Below are 12,338 nucleotides of genomic sequence, written 5' to 3'. Positions count from 1 at the left end.
CGACCTTCCAAAATGAATCACTTCACATACAAGGTTGAACTCCATCTGCCCAGTTCTGCATTCTGTCAATGTCCTGTCGTAACCTACAATAACCCTCGACACTATCTACAACTCCACCAACCTTTGTGTTATCGGTAAACTTACTAACCCACCCTTCTACTTCCTCATCCAAGTCATTTATAAACACCACAAAGAGCAGAGGTCCCAGAACAGATCCCTGTGGGACACCACTGGTCACTGATCTCTAGGCGGAATACTTTCTATCCACTACACCTCGCTGTTTTCTTTCGTCCAGCCAATTCTGTATCCAGACAGCCCCTGTATCCCATGCCCCCTAACTTTCTGAATGAGCGTACCATGGGGAACCTTATCAAATGCCTTGCTGAAATCCATACACACCACATCCACTGCCCGACCTTCATCAATGTGTCTCGTCACATCCTCAAAGAATTCAATGAGGCTTGTGAGGCATGACCTGCCCCTCACAAAAGCCATGCTGACTTTCTTTAATTAAACTATTGTTAGAGGTGAAAATATTCACATGCAGGCCTTTTTGAATGGTAAGGAAGTAGTTTATTATATCAGAGCTCTGGGAGAAAGATCTGGAAGCTCCGCAGCTTGGCAGCATCTTTCTCACTTGAGCTAAGGTTTGCATTGGGTTAATATGCAGATTCAAGGGGTGGAATTAGTTGCATTCTCATTTACATGCAATCAATCAACTATATTCACGTCACAATTCATTACATGGAGTCGATCAATTTTCTTAGCATCCCAGTTATCACATATATGGTTAAAGTGGGTGTTGTCTTGCCCGACCCTAACTGCATACAAAAGTCACTCAAGACTAACATAAGGATATGTCCTGTCTGCAGCTGGAGACCGTGAGCTATTGTGTGAAGCTGTCATTAGCTGCTGTTAACATACTCCCTAGAAATACCTACGTCTAGTTCCCATGAAGTAGTTTGCACAGTTTGTAACTTATTGTTCAGGAATGTGGCTAGTTCAGCCATTTTGTGTCTTTAGTATTGCTATCTTAGCTAACAGCCATTTTGTGTCCCTTCTGATATCTATTCCTACAAATTGCCTCTTCTACACACATCTAAGCCAATGAGTACCTTTTGTCTCAGCAGAACTATTCAAAAGTAATATAGGAGCAAAAATATAGTTACAGAGCCAACTATAATTTATATCACAGTCCAGTATCAGAAAATGTCCCCCAAAGCTATGTTTTTCTAAATAATCATAAATCCTATCTCTCCGAATCCGTTCCAGTATTTCGCTCACTGGTAAGACTGACTGGTCTGTAATTGCCAGGGATTTCTCTATTCCCTTTCTTGAACAGGGGAACAACATTCGCCTCCCTCCAATCATCCGGCACAACTCCAATGGAGAGTGAGGATGCAAAGATCAACACCAACAGTGCAGAAACTCCTCCCTCGCTTCCCGTAGTAGCCTTGGGTATATGATATCTGGCCCAGGGAACTTATCTATCCTGATGCTTCTCAAAATTTCCAGTACTACGTCCTTCATAATATCAATCTGTTCGAGCCGATTAACCTGGTTCACGCTGTTCTCACGAGCAACAAGATCCTCCTCTCTAGTGAATTTTTTGTTTTGTCTCCCCTGATTGCTCACATTTGCCTTCAAAGACAATGGGCGCGATTCTCCCAGAGGGGGAGAAATCGTAAGGCTGGCGTCAAATCCGGACGGGTTTGAAGCCAAGCCCCCCCTTCCCCGACCGGGAACCGATTCTGGTCCCCGGTCGGGGCTAGCATGCCGCCGCCGTAAACTCCGGATCGCGGGCTTAACGAATTTCGTTAAGCCCGCTTGCCAGAGTTTGCGCCGGCTGACGCGTCATATGACGTCAGCCGCGCATGCGCGGATTGGAAGACTCCAACCCGCGCATGCACGGATGACATCATCGCGCATTTGCGCGAAACCCGCGCATGCGCGGGCCGGGATGCCCCTCAGCCGCCCCGCGAAGTGATACAGCGGGGCGGCGGAGGGACAAAGAGTGCGCGGGCATCGGACCCGCTGCCCGCGATCGGTGCCCACCGATCGCGGGCCCATGGCACCCTTGGCACGGCCGTGGTACTGCCGTGCCAATCGGTGCCATGGTTTTAAAAATCGGGACTTTACGGCCGTTTTTACGAACGGCCAGACCAGGTGTGTTTGCCGTTCGTAAAAACAGCCGTAAAGGGCTGGGAACTCGGCCCATCGGACAGCTGAGAATCGCTGCTGGCCGTAAAAAAACGGCGGCAGCGATTCGTATCGGGAGTCGGGCGTGGGGGGGTGGAGAATAGCGGGAGGGCGTCGGACTAGCGTGGCCGTAAAATTTTACGAGCCACGCTATTCTTCGCACCGTCGTGAGTGCGGAGAATTGCGCCCAATGTGTGGGTACAGTGAAGTAAAGCTGGATTGGTGTTTTTCCTTATTATTCATTCAAGGGATGTGAGCTTCGCTGGATAGGCCAGCATTCATTGCCCATCCCTAATTGACCTCGAGAAGGTGGCGGTGAGTTGCTTCCTTGAACTACGGCAGTCCAGGTGGTGGAGGAGCACCCACAGTGCTGTTCGGGAGGGTGTTTCAGGATTCTGACCAAGTGACAGTGAGAGAACGGCAATATATTTCCAAGCCAGGATGGTGAGTGGCTTGGAGGGGAGATGGTAGTGGTCTAAAGGCTGCTGTCTAAGTAGCCTTTGGTGGTTTCTTGCAGTGTATCCTGTAGATGATGCACTCTGATGCGACTGTGCGTTGTTGTTTAGCTGGTTTAGCTCACCAGGCTAAATCGCTGGCTTATAAAGCAGACCAAGCAGGCCAGCAGCATGGTTCGATTCCCGTACCAGCCTCCCCGGACAGGCGCCGGAATGTGGCGACTAGGGGCTTTTCACAGTAACTTCATTGAAGCCTACGCGTGACAATAAGCGATTTTCATTGTTGAATGGAGTGAATGTTTGTGGAAGGGATGCCAATTAAGCGGGCTGCTTTGTCCTGGGTGGTGTCGTGCTTCTTGAGTGTCGTTGGAGCCTCACTCATTCAGGCAAATGGAGAGGAATCACATTTTCATATTTGTGCCTTGCAGATTGTGAACATGCTTTGGGGAGTCATGTGAGTTACTGGCCACAGAATTCCTAACCTCTGACGTGTTCTTGTGGCCGCAGTACATTGTCCAGATCTTGTTGCATTTGGACATGGACTGCTTCCGTATCTAAAGATTTGCGAATGGTGTTGAACATTGTGCAATCATCAGTGAATGTCCTTGCTTCTGACCTTATGATGGAATAAAGGTCTTTGATGAAGGAGCTGAAGCTGGTTGGACCGAGAACACGCCCCAGAGGAACTCCTGCAGTGACCCTCTGGAGCTGCGATGACTGCCCTCCAACCACTTCAGCCATCTCCCTTTTTGCTTTCTATGACTCCAACCGGTTTTGCTGGGGCTCCTTGATGCCACATAATGTCAATTATGGCCTTGATATCTAGGGCAGTCGCTCTCACTTAACCTCTGGAGTTCAGCTCTTTTGTCCATGTTTGAACCAAGCTGGTAATAAGGTCAGGAGCGGAGTGTCAGTGAGCAGGTTATTGCTAAGCAAGTATACCACTTTATTGTAATGTTACCAGCCGTACCAGCCTCCCCGGACAGGCGCCGGAATGTGGCGACTAGGGGCTTTTCACAGTAACTTCATTTGAAGCCTACTCGTGACAATAAGCGATTTTCATTTTTCATTTCATTAATGTCCCCTTCCACTCTTTTACTGAAGATCAACAGTAGACTGATGGGGCAGCAATTGGCTGGGTTGGATTTGTTATGTTTTCTGTGTAGTTTCCCCCATTGCTGGGTAGATGCAGCTGGACTGGAATAACTTTGCTAGGAGGGTGACAAGTTCTGGAGCCAAGTCTTCAGTACTATTGCCAGAACGTAGTCTGGGTCGATAGCCTCTGCAGTACCCAGTACCTTCAGCTGTTTTTTGATAACATGTGGAGTGAATCAAATTGGCTGGATACTGGCATCTGTGATGCTGGAGACCTCCAGAGGATACAGATGTGGATCATTCACTCGACATTTCCGGCTGAAGATGGCTGTGAATGCTTCAGTTTTATCTTCTGCGCTTGTGCGCTTAGCTCCCTGATTATTGAGGATGGGGATATTTGTGGAGCCGCCTCCTCCACTGAGTTTAATTGCCCACCACCATTCATGACTGGGTGTGGAACTTAGATCTGATCCGTTGGTTGTGGGATTGCTTAGTTCTGTCTATCATCTGCTGCTTATGCTGTTTAGCACACAAGTAGTCCTGTGTTCCAGCTTCATTAGGTGACCACATTTCATTTTTAGGCATGTCTGATGCTGCTCCTGGTGTGCCCACCTGCACTCTTCATTGAACCAGGGCTGGGCACCTGACTTGGTGTCCTTGGTAGAGGAGAAGAATATACTGGGCCAGAGGTTACTGATTATGGTTGAGTACAATTCTGCTGCTGCTTGTTCCACAGCGCCTCATGAATGCTCAGTTTTGAGTTGCTAGATCAGTTTAAAGCCTATCCTATTTAGCTCAGGGTAGTGCCACGTAACACGATGGAGGGTATCCTCAATGTGAAAACAGGACTTTGTTTCCACAAAGACTGTGCATTTGTCCTGCCAATACTGTAATGGACAGTTGCATCTGTGGCAGGCAGGTTGGTGAGGATGAAGTCAAGAGTTTTTCCCTCTTGTTGTTTCCCTCACCACCTGACACAGTCCCAGTCTAACAGCTATGTCTTTTAGGACTTGACAAGCTTGGTCTGTGTTGGTGCTACCGAACCACTCTTGCTGATGAATATTGAAGTCCTCCATTCTGTGCCCTTGCCATCCTCAGTGCTTCCTGCAAGTGGTGTGCAACATGGAGGAATGCTGATTGATCAGCTGAGGGCGTCTGTATGTGGTGACCAGCAGGCGGTTCCCTTGCCCATGTTTGGCTTGATGCCATGAGATTTCATGGAATCCAGAGTCTGTGTTGAGCATGGCAAACTTCCTCCTGACTATATACCACTGTGCCACAAGCTTTGCTAGTGATGGTGCTGTCTGGGACATTATCTGTAAGAACTGATTCTGTGAGTATGACTGTCAGGCTGTTGCTTGACTAGTCTGAGACAGCTCTCTCAATTTTGGCACAATCCCCCAGATGTTAGTAAGGAGAACTTTGAGGATTAACAGGCCTGGGTTTGCTGTTGTAATTTCCGGTGCCTGGGTCGATGCTGGGTGGTCCATCCGGTTTCAGGTTTTGGAGACTTTTAATATTAACTTAATTTTGATTTATTTTTATCATTTGTTCATATGAGTGGCTTGCTCGACCACTTGGCATTTAAGAGTCAACTACATGAGATTTGGATGGCAGGTTTCTTTCCCTAAACGACGTGAACCAGATGGTTTTATGGCCTTCATTAGATTTCTAATTCTAGATTTTTTTATTGAATTGAAATTTGAACCCAGGTCGCCAAAGTATTACCACGGGTCTATGGATTACTAGCTCAGTGACAAAACCATTATGCCTTCGCCTCTCCATTGTTGTGAGCTGTAAATTGCCTTTTCAGTAGAACAATAAAAACGTAAAAGAAAACACTTGCATGTTGCTGCTACTGTTCCTTAGATGAGATGTTTTGATTTGTTAAATCTTGATGCTGAACCATGATCATAAATTGGCATTGGGGATCAGGAACTAAATCTCTGCAGCTGAATTTTGGTCCTTGGTAATCTCTAATAATTTGGTGATTTCTGATGGTAGTGTCATTTGTGGCAAGTCTGGATTAACTATTTTACAATCCAAGGCTGCCATTCTGTAAACTTGCATTTCTGGAAAGCTGCTTGTCCAAGCTTGTGGGTACTCTTATCTAGGTCTGTCTTTAATTAGATTGTTCTGTGTCCAAGGGTGTGGTTGACCATTGTGTCTCTTTCAGTACACACTACGCTGCGATGTGCGGCGACCGCTGCTTGCCAAAGACTTGACCAAGAACTGCGAGTTCATTGTACATTCACTGGTAAGTGCAGACCAGCTTTCTGAAGACCTCAAAGTCGGGAAGAATGTATGTTCGTTGTCCTTTAGTTTGTCTCCTGAGGACTCTGAGGTTGTTATAGATTTATATGTGAAGTTAGTAAATGGGAACATGAGGGTAATGGGAGGGATGAAAATTGAAAGGAGGGAGAAAAAAGCTGTGAATATGAGAAATCAATGCCCAAAAGTTAAAATTTGGCTTCAACAGAGAAAGCCAAACATGAAAGAGATGAAGAATAAAAATTGGCAAATGTGTAAAAAAAAAAATAATTACGCAAGAGAAGTTGAAGTGAATAAATTGTTTTGAAGTTGACCAAATGGATCATTGTTGAATTATGTCAAGGGGACCCAGTCCTATGCTGAATAAAAGTATATTTTACGTTATGGACCCAATTTGCTTAGTGTTCACTCTGATGTGGAGCCTCACCTGTTAGGAGACCATATTGAGAAATAACGGAACAGAAAATAGTGCGAACATGAAACTTTTCCAACATGTGGCCCCAGCAGATGTGGCTCCCTTTGGCTCCATGTTTTTGGTAACTCATGACTTCCTAGTATTTGTGTAAAATGCCATCTGTATCAAAGTTGTGGAATTTTTATGTTACATTTTTTTTTACAAATGGTAGGATACTGAGAAGTGTTGAGGAACAAAGAGACTTTGGAATGCAGGTCCACAAATTCCTGAAGGTATTGTAGTCAAGAAGGCATACAGGATACTTATATTAGCTGAGGCATAGAGCTTGGAATTTAAGCTCGTACTGTATAAAACTAGACTACACACTGAGTACTGTGTGCAGTTTTAACCGCTGCACTATAGGAAATATTTGATTGTCCAAGAGAGGGTACAGAGAAGGTTTATGAGGCTGTTGCTTGGAGTGGAGAATTTTAGTTCTGAGGAAAGATTGGATGTGCAAGATGTTTTGTTTCCAATAACGGAGGCTGAACAGGGACCTAATTGAAATTTGTAAAATTGATGGGTTTAAATTGAGTGGATTTAAATTGAGTGGATAGGAAAACTCTATTCCTCTTAATTGAGGGGTCCATAAGCAGGGGACATAGATATATGGCAAGAGAAGGTCTGGCAATTTGGGGGGGAAATGTTTTTGCCCAAAAGGTGGTGGGGATCAGGAATTCCCTCCCTAAAAGGGTGGTAGAGACAGAAACCTTCAACATTCAGAAAATAGTTGGATAGGCACTTGAAGTGCTGAATCTACAAGGCCAATAGGTAAGAGCTGGAATGTAGCTTTAAGCTGCATGGCTATTTGTTGGCTGGTGCAGACATGATGGGCCGAATGGCCTCAATCTGAACTGTTAATTTCTATGATTCTGTGATATGCCTCCTTTTAAAGTTTCATTATTTTATTTTAAAGCCTCAGAAGGGGAGGCTAACCCCGAGCCCTGTGGACTTCAGTATCACTCCCGAATCACTGCAGAACGTCAAAGAGGTGAGCACCACTGCTGGTAAAAATGGGCTTGGATGGTTCACCACCTTGTCAAGAATCAAGGGAATTGGAGTAAAATTGAATGCTGGGAACGTTCGATGAGAGGAGGGTGTGGGCACTAAGGTAGGCCCTGGAAAATTTCCAGATGAGACTGCAGAGACTATATGGCACGAAAAATGTATGGTAACCTCAAGCCAACAAACAAAGGCTCACTCCTGCTTCCTTGATTGAGATGTGATTCTGCTGGTGTACCAGTGTCTGAGTCGAGACTATAACCCTTGACTCCGCATTTAACTATAATGGATAGCGTGGTTGGGAGATGGCCTTTGTCTCATAGTTCACTCTCATAGCTAGGAGATTGCTTCACATCTTCATGTACTGGTGATTATCTGTAGATGAACCTCTTTTTCCTCCTGGACAGTGCGATTCTTGTACTTCAGTTCAAGGATCGAGGTCTTGGGTTTTCTATTGTGACATGCTGGCTACTGAATGAAATGTGTTTGCTTTGATTTCCCCGGATGGCTTCAAGCTGACAGACTGAAAGGTAAGCGGATATTCCCTTGCTGGCCTCACAGACTTGTTCTGCTGAGCAGGAACATAATGCTAATGCCTAGGTGAAGTAATTTATTCTTGTTAGATGATCAAATATTGCATTTAAATCTGGAGATATTCCAGCTGTCTTTATAGCAATAACCTTTACGGTCTTGTACTTGTGGTGGTAAGTAACTTGATTTGATCTTGTAGCGCTTGTCTCAGTAGAGCCGGTAGCACAGTGGAACCAGATTCTTCAGTGGTGTTGAATTGGTGGCATCTCTTAGTGCCCATTATAGTCCACATTGTTCCCAGCATTCATCTATTATACGGCATTGTTCTATTCACAATCATTGTAGTTCAGGTCCCAATATCAACTTGACTTACATTTACCTCTTATTCTGTGTCATAAGGATGTGGAAGCCAATTCCATTCCAGGACCTGAACACATGATCTAGGTTGACTCTTAACAGTGTTGTATTCAGACTGAGGACAAGGGATTGTCTGAAGATTCTTTGGATGAGGTGTTGAATCATGATTCCAGATGCATGTTGCTGTCGTTCAGTTGGAAGCTAAGGATTCCATAATAGCATTTCAAAAGTAAGGATGTTCCTGGTGTCTTATCCAGTATCTCTACCTGGCTCAACATTATCCAAAATCCAGATCACATAGAAGTTCATTGTTGTGTTCATTGCAAAATGGCTGATGTATTATGCATTCAATAACTGTCGCTATATTTCAAAGTAATTAATTACGTGCTCAGCACTTCTGGCTAACATAATCAGGTGATATGTAAATACAAACATAGAATTGAGAACAGTAAAAGGCCCCTGAAGCCTGCTCAGCCATTCAATAAGTTAATGGCTGATCTAATTGTGGCTCAACTCCACTTTTCTTCCTACTGCTTATGTCTTTGATTCCCTTGTCCAGCGCCGGCTCTAGGGTTGCTGGCGCCCCGGGCAAGCTGAACTTCGGCGCCCTTGGGGGGGGGGGGGGGGGGGGGGGGGGGGGGCGGAGGGGCGGACCCGAGAGGGGGCGGACACGCGGGGGGGCGGACCCGAGGGCGGGGTGGGGGGGACTGAGCGGGGGGGGCGGACCGAGCCGGGGGGGCGGGCGGCCACCGCGCATGCGCTGGTTGGCACCGGCCCAACTGCGCATGCGCGGGACCCGAATCTCTGGCGCCCCCCGAGCACATGGCGCCCCGGGCAGTCGCCCGAGTTGCCGGTGCCTTGAGCCGGCCCTGCCCTTGTCAGTCAAAAATCTATCTTAACACTGTCCTAAAAATGTTCAATGATCCTACCTTGATTGCTCTTTCTGGGGAAGAGTGTTTCACAGACATTTCTCCTCATTTCCGCTTTAAATTGGAGACGCTTGGCCGGGATTCTCCGAGTCCCCGCAGTGCAATCGCGCCTGGCGCGGGGGCGGAGAATGGGGCGTCCGACCCGCGACGCCTTCGCGTGATTCCCCAGTGACCGGAGAATTGGCAACAACCACGCATGCGCGGTTGACACGGCGACGGTCGGGGGCCGTTGAAAGAGGCCCCCGCGGCGATTCTCCGCGGTCGATTGGCTGAGTTCCCGCTGGCGTGGTTCTCGTATGGTTCCACCCGGCGGGAGCTTGCGTCTCAGCTGCGGTGGCCGTCCTGTTGGGGAGTGGGGGGAGAATCATTTGCTCCACGATGGTCAGGCCCGTGATAGGCGGCAACTGATTGGGGGGGGGGGGGGGGGGGGCTACCTTCCGCGACGTTCAGCTGTGTGGGCCCGCCATGTCGCGCGGGGCTGGTGTGCGCAGACCCGTGGCCAGAAATGCAGGGCCCTGTTTGGCAGCAGGAGCTGCGCGGCGCACGCTAGGGCCCTGCAAGCCCCCTTAAAAATGGAGAATCACCCCAGACTTTTTAGAAAAAAGTCCGGAGTGATTTGCGCAGCCATGGGGGTCACAGACCCGTTATTGGAGAACCCCGGCCCTTTTTAAACTGCCCTGTACTTCTAGTGTCTCTCACAAGGGAAAGATCCTCACAGCATCCACCCTGCCAAGTTCCTTCAGGAGCTTAGCTGTTTTATTGAAATCGCGTTTCATTCTTCTAAAGTCCAGTTATTGCAATCCTCGACCAAGCCCCAATAGTAGCTGGAATATTTAATTTAATTTGTAAGACTGTGAGGAAAGGATACTTCGCTCCAGGAGTGATTCCACGCATGAGTAGGGATATGGTGTATTAAAGCAAACTTTACCATATAAAAAAATTTTAAGTGCTCAATTTTATTTTTCAATGAAGGGGCAATTTAGCGTGACCAATCCAACTACCCTGCGCATCTTTTGGGTTGTGGGGGTGTGACCCACAAGGGGAGAATGTGCAAACTCCACACGGATAGTGACCCGGGGCTGGGAACAAACTTTAGTACTAATACAGGATTAAAATAACTTTAACATCATGCAAGAAAATAGCTTACAATTTCCGGTTAAACAACGCTCAACAATAAAATGAAACTGAAACCTTCCTAACTGCTGTCATTTATTTCCACTCGGTAAAATCCAACTCCGGTAAAAATTAATTTTTAAATACAGTTAGTTAACCCAGGAATACGTTCTGTAAAGTGATGTCCTGGATAAACTGCTTTCAGGACCAGTTTGCAGATTCTCTGTGTTAATCTACTGTTTAACCTGTCGGCTTTTTCAGAAACTGCTGTTCTGTTCACAGGCAAATCCTTTTAATTAAATTGCTTTGAGAGAAGCTGCTGGGTTATCCACAGTCAAATCTTTGACTGAACTGAAACTCACCACCAGACATCTTACTAAAGCTATACACATGTCTCTAATTATCTATTCTCCAGGGGATCTTCTTTATTAAATCAAAATTCCATGAGCCCAACTTCAGGTAAACAATACACGTGGTTGGAATGAATGATGAGCTCATTTTTACGAAGTATTAATTGCACTTCTGTAGTCAAAAGTGTCTGATTGTCTTGTAAACCAGAATGATTTTTTTAGAACAGCATACAGCAGTCACATATTAACCCAAACATTTAACCTTTACTTCACCAACTACATATAATACAATATATCTGAAATTCCTGCTTTCATCACACCATGGATACAGACCCAATCTGACCAACTTTTCCTCATAGGGTGACCCACTCATTGGGAACTTCTCTGAATTGCTAATTACTTTTAAGCAGTAAAAGTAAATCTGTGTCTTATTTGTCCTTCATGACTTGTTTGCATTATTAGGAATCACTTGATGTGTTCTGTACTATCCAGATCCTCACTGGATTCCAATTGTGATCTTAATTTCATTCACTAATGTGCCGATTACTCAGCACTCATCAAATCAGATCATTTCGCATTTACTTCCACGTAAAACAACAGTGTTAGCCTGCAGGTTTGGTGAACTATGAGCTCCTGTTATAAATCTGTTGTATATGATTTGTCTTTGGAGCTCATCCTAAGGGCATTCCTCATTCAAACACTGCTATTTAGGTCAAATGTAGAACATCGTTTCTACCTTGTAAATGTTTAAAAAGCATTTGCATTTATATAGCACCATTCGCAAACTGCAGACGTTCCATCACATTTTACAGCCAGTCATGTAATGTTTTGAAGTATCATACTGTTTCATGCGGGAAATATAGCAGTCAATTTGTGATAGAAAATTGCCACAAACAGTGATCACTGCCAAATAATCTGTTCATTGTGACTGATGAAGGTAAAATTATGTTCGCCAGGTTACTGGCGGTAACTCCCTACTTGTGATTGAGTTAGCACAACGGACGTTTGCATCCTGCTGAGAGAACAGGCAGAGCCTTGGGTTTTACTGGCCCAGATCTTGTGTTCTTTGGGATGGGAGGGTCGTACCTCTGAGGTACTCCTGAAGATGTGCTTGCGAATCTCCAGAGGTCCCCACAAAATGACTATGGGAATTGGAAGGTCATTTTCAACATGCTTTTGGAAATTACCCTGCCCCTGGAATCCTCTGAAACTCCAATTTAAATCTGACATTTGGATGGTTCCACCAGTTACCCAGGAAAAGCTAGAATTCAAACTAGTTCTAGCGCCCGGATAGCTACTGACCCCTCACAATCCTTCTGACTACCTCATCCGACAGTCCCTCCATCCTACCCACTACGATTTACACTCTCCTCATCTCCTGTCAAAGTGGCTGGGACCTTTAAACTTACTAGTTCATAGCATCTAGTGTATAAAAAGGGATACATGGCTTCACTTGCCCCGACACTGTTGCATTGTCCAGAAGGGACACCCGGGGTAGCTGCACTGCACATTTCTCAGCAGACACAGCCCTGAAGGGATCCAATTAATGTGGGCCATGAGTGAATCCCAGAAACTAACACCC

General features: G+C 45.9%; 1 protein-coding gene across 2 annotated transcripts in view; it reads left to right on the top strand.

Moving 5' to 3' along the window:
• The window catches only part of vps26c (VPS26 endosomal protein sorting factor C), an 84,191-nt gene that overhangs the window by 42,139 nt on the left and 29,714 nt on the right, over positions 1–12,338 (top strand). For both annotated transcript variants that reach the window (XM_038801490.1, XM_038801488.1), the window contains 2 exons: positions 5,926–6,006; positions 7,391–7,465. In XM_038801490.1, coding sequence (XP_038657418.1) covers positions 5,926–6,006; positions 7,391–7,465 — 156 coding nt within the window. The remainder of the gene's footprint in view (positions 1–5,925; positions 6,007–7,390; positions 7,466–12,338) is intronic.

Source organism: Scyliorhinus canicula, chromosome 7, assembly GCF_902713615.1.
Source record: "Scyliorhinus canicula chromosome 7, sScyCan1.1, whole genome shotgun sequence".
Classification (NCBI taxonomy): domain Eukaryota; kingdom Metazoa; phylum Chordata; class Chondrichthyes; order Carcharhiniformes; family Scyliorhinidae; genus Scyliorhinus; species Scyliorhinus canicula.
The sequence above is the reverse complement of the archived record's forward strand: the minus strand, read 5'-3'. Positions and strand labels throughout refer to the sequence as shown.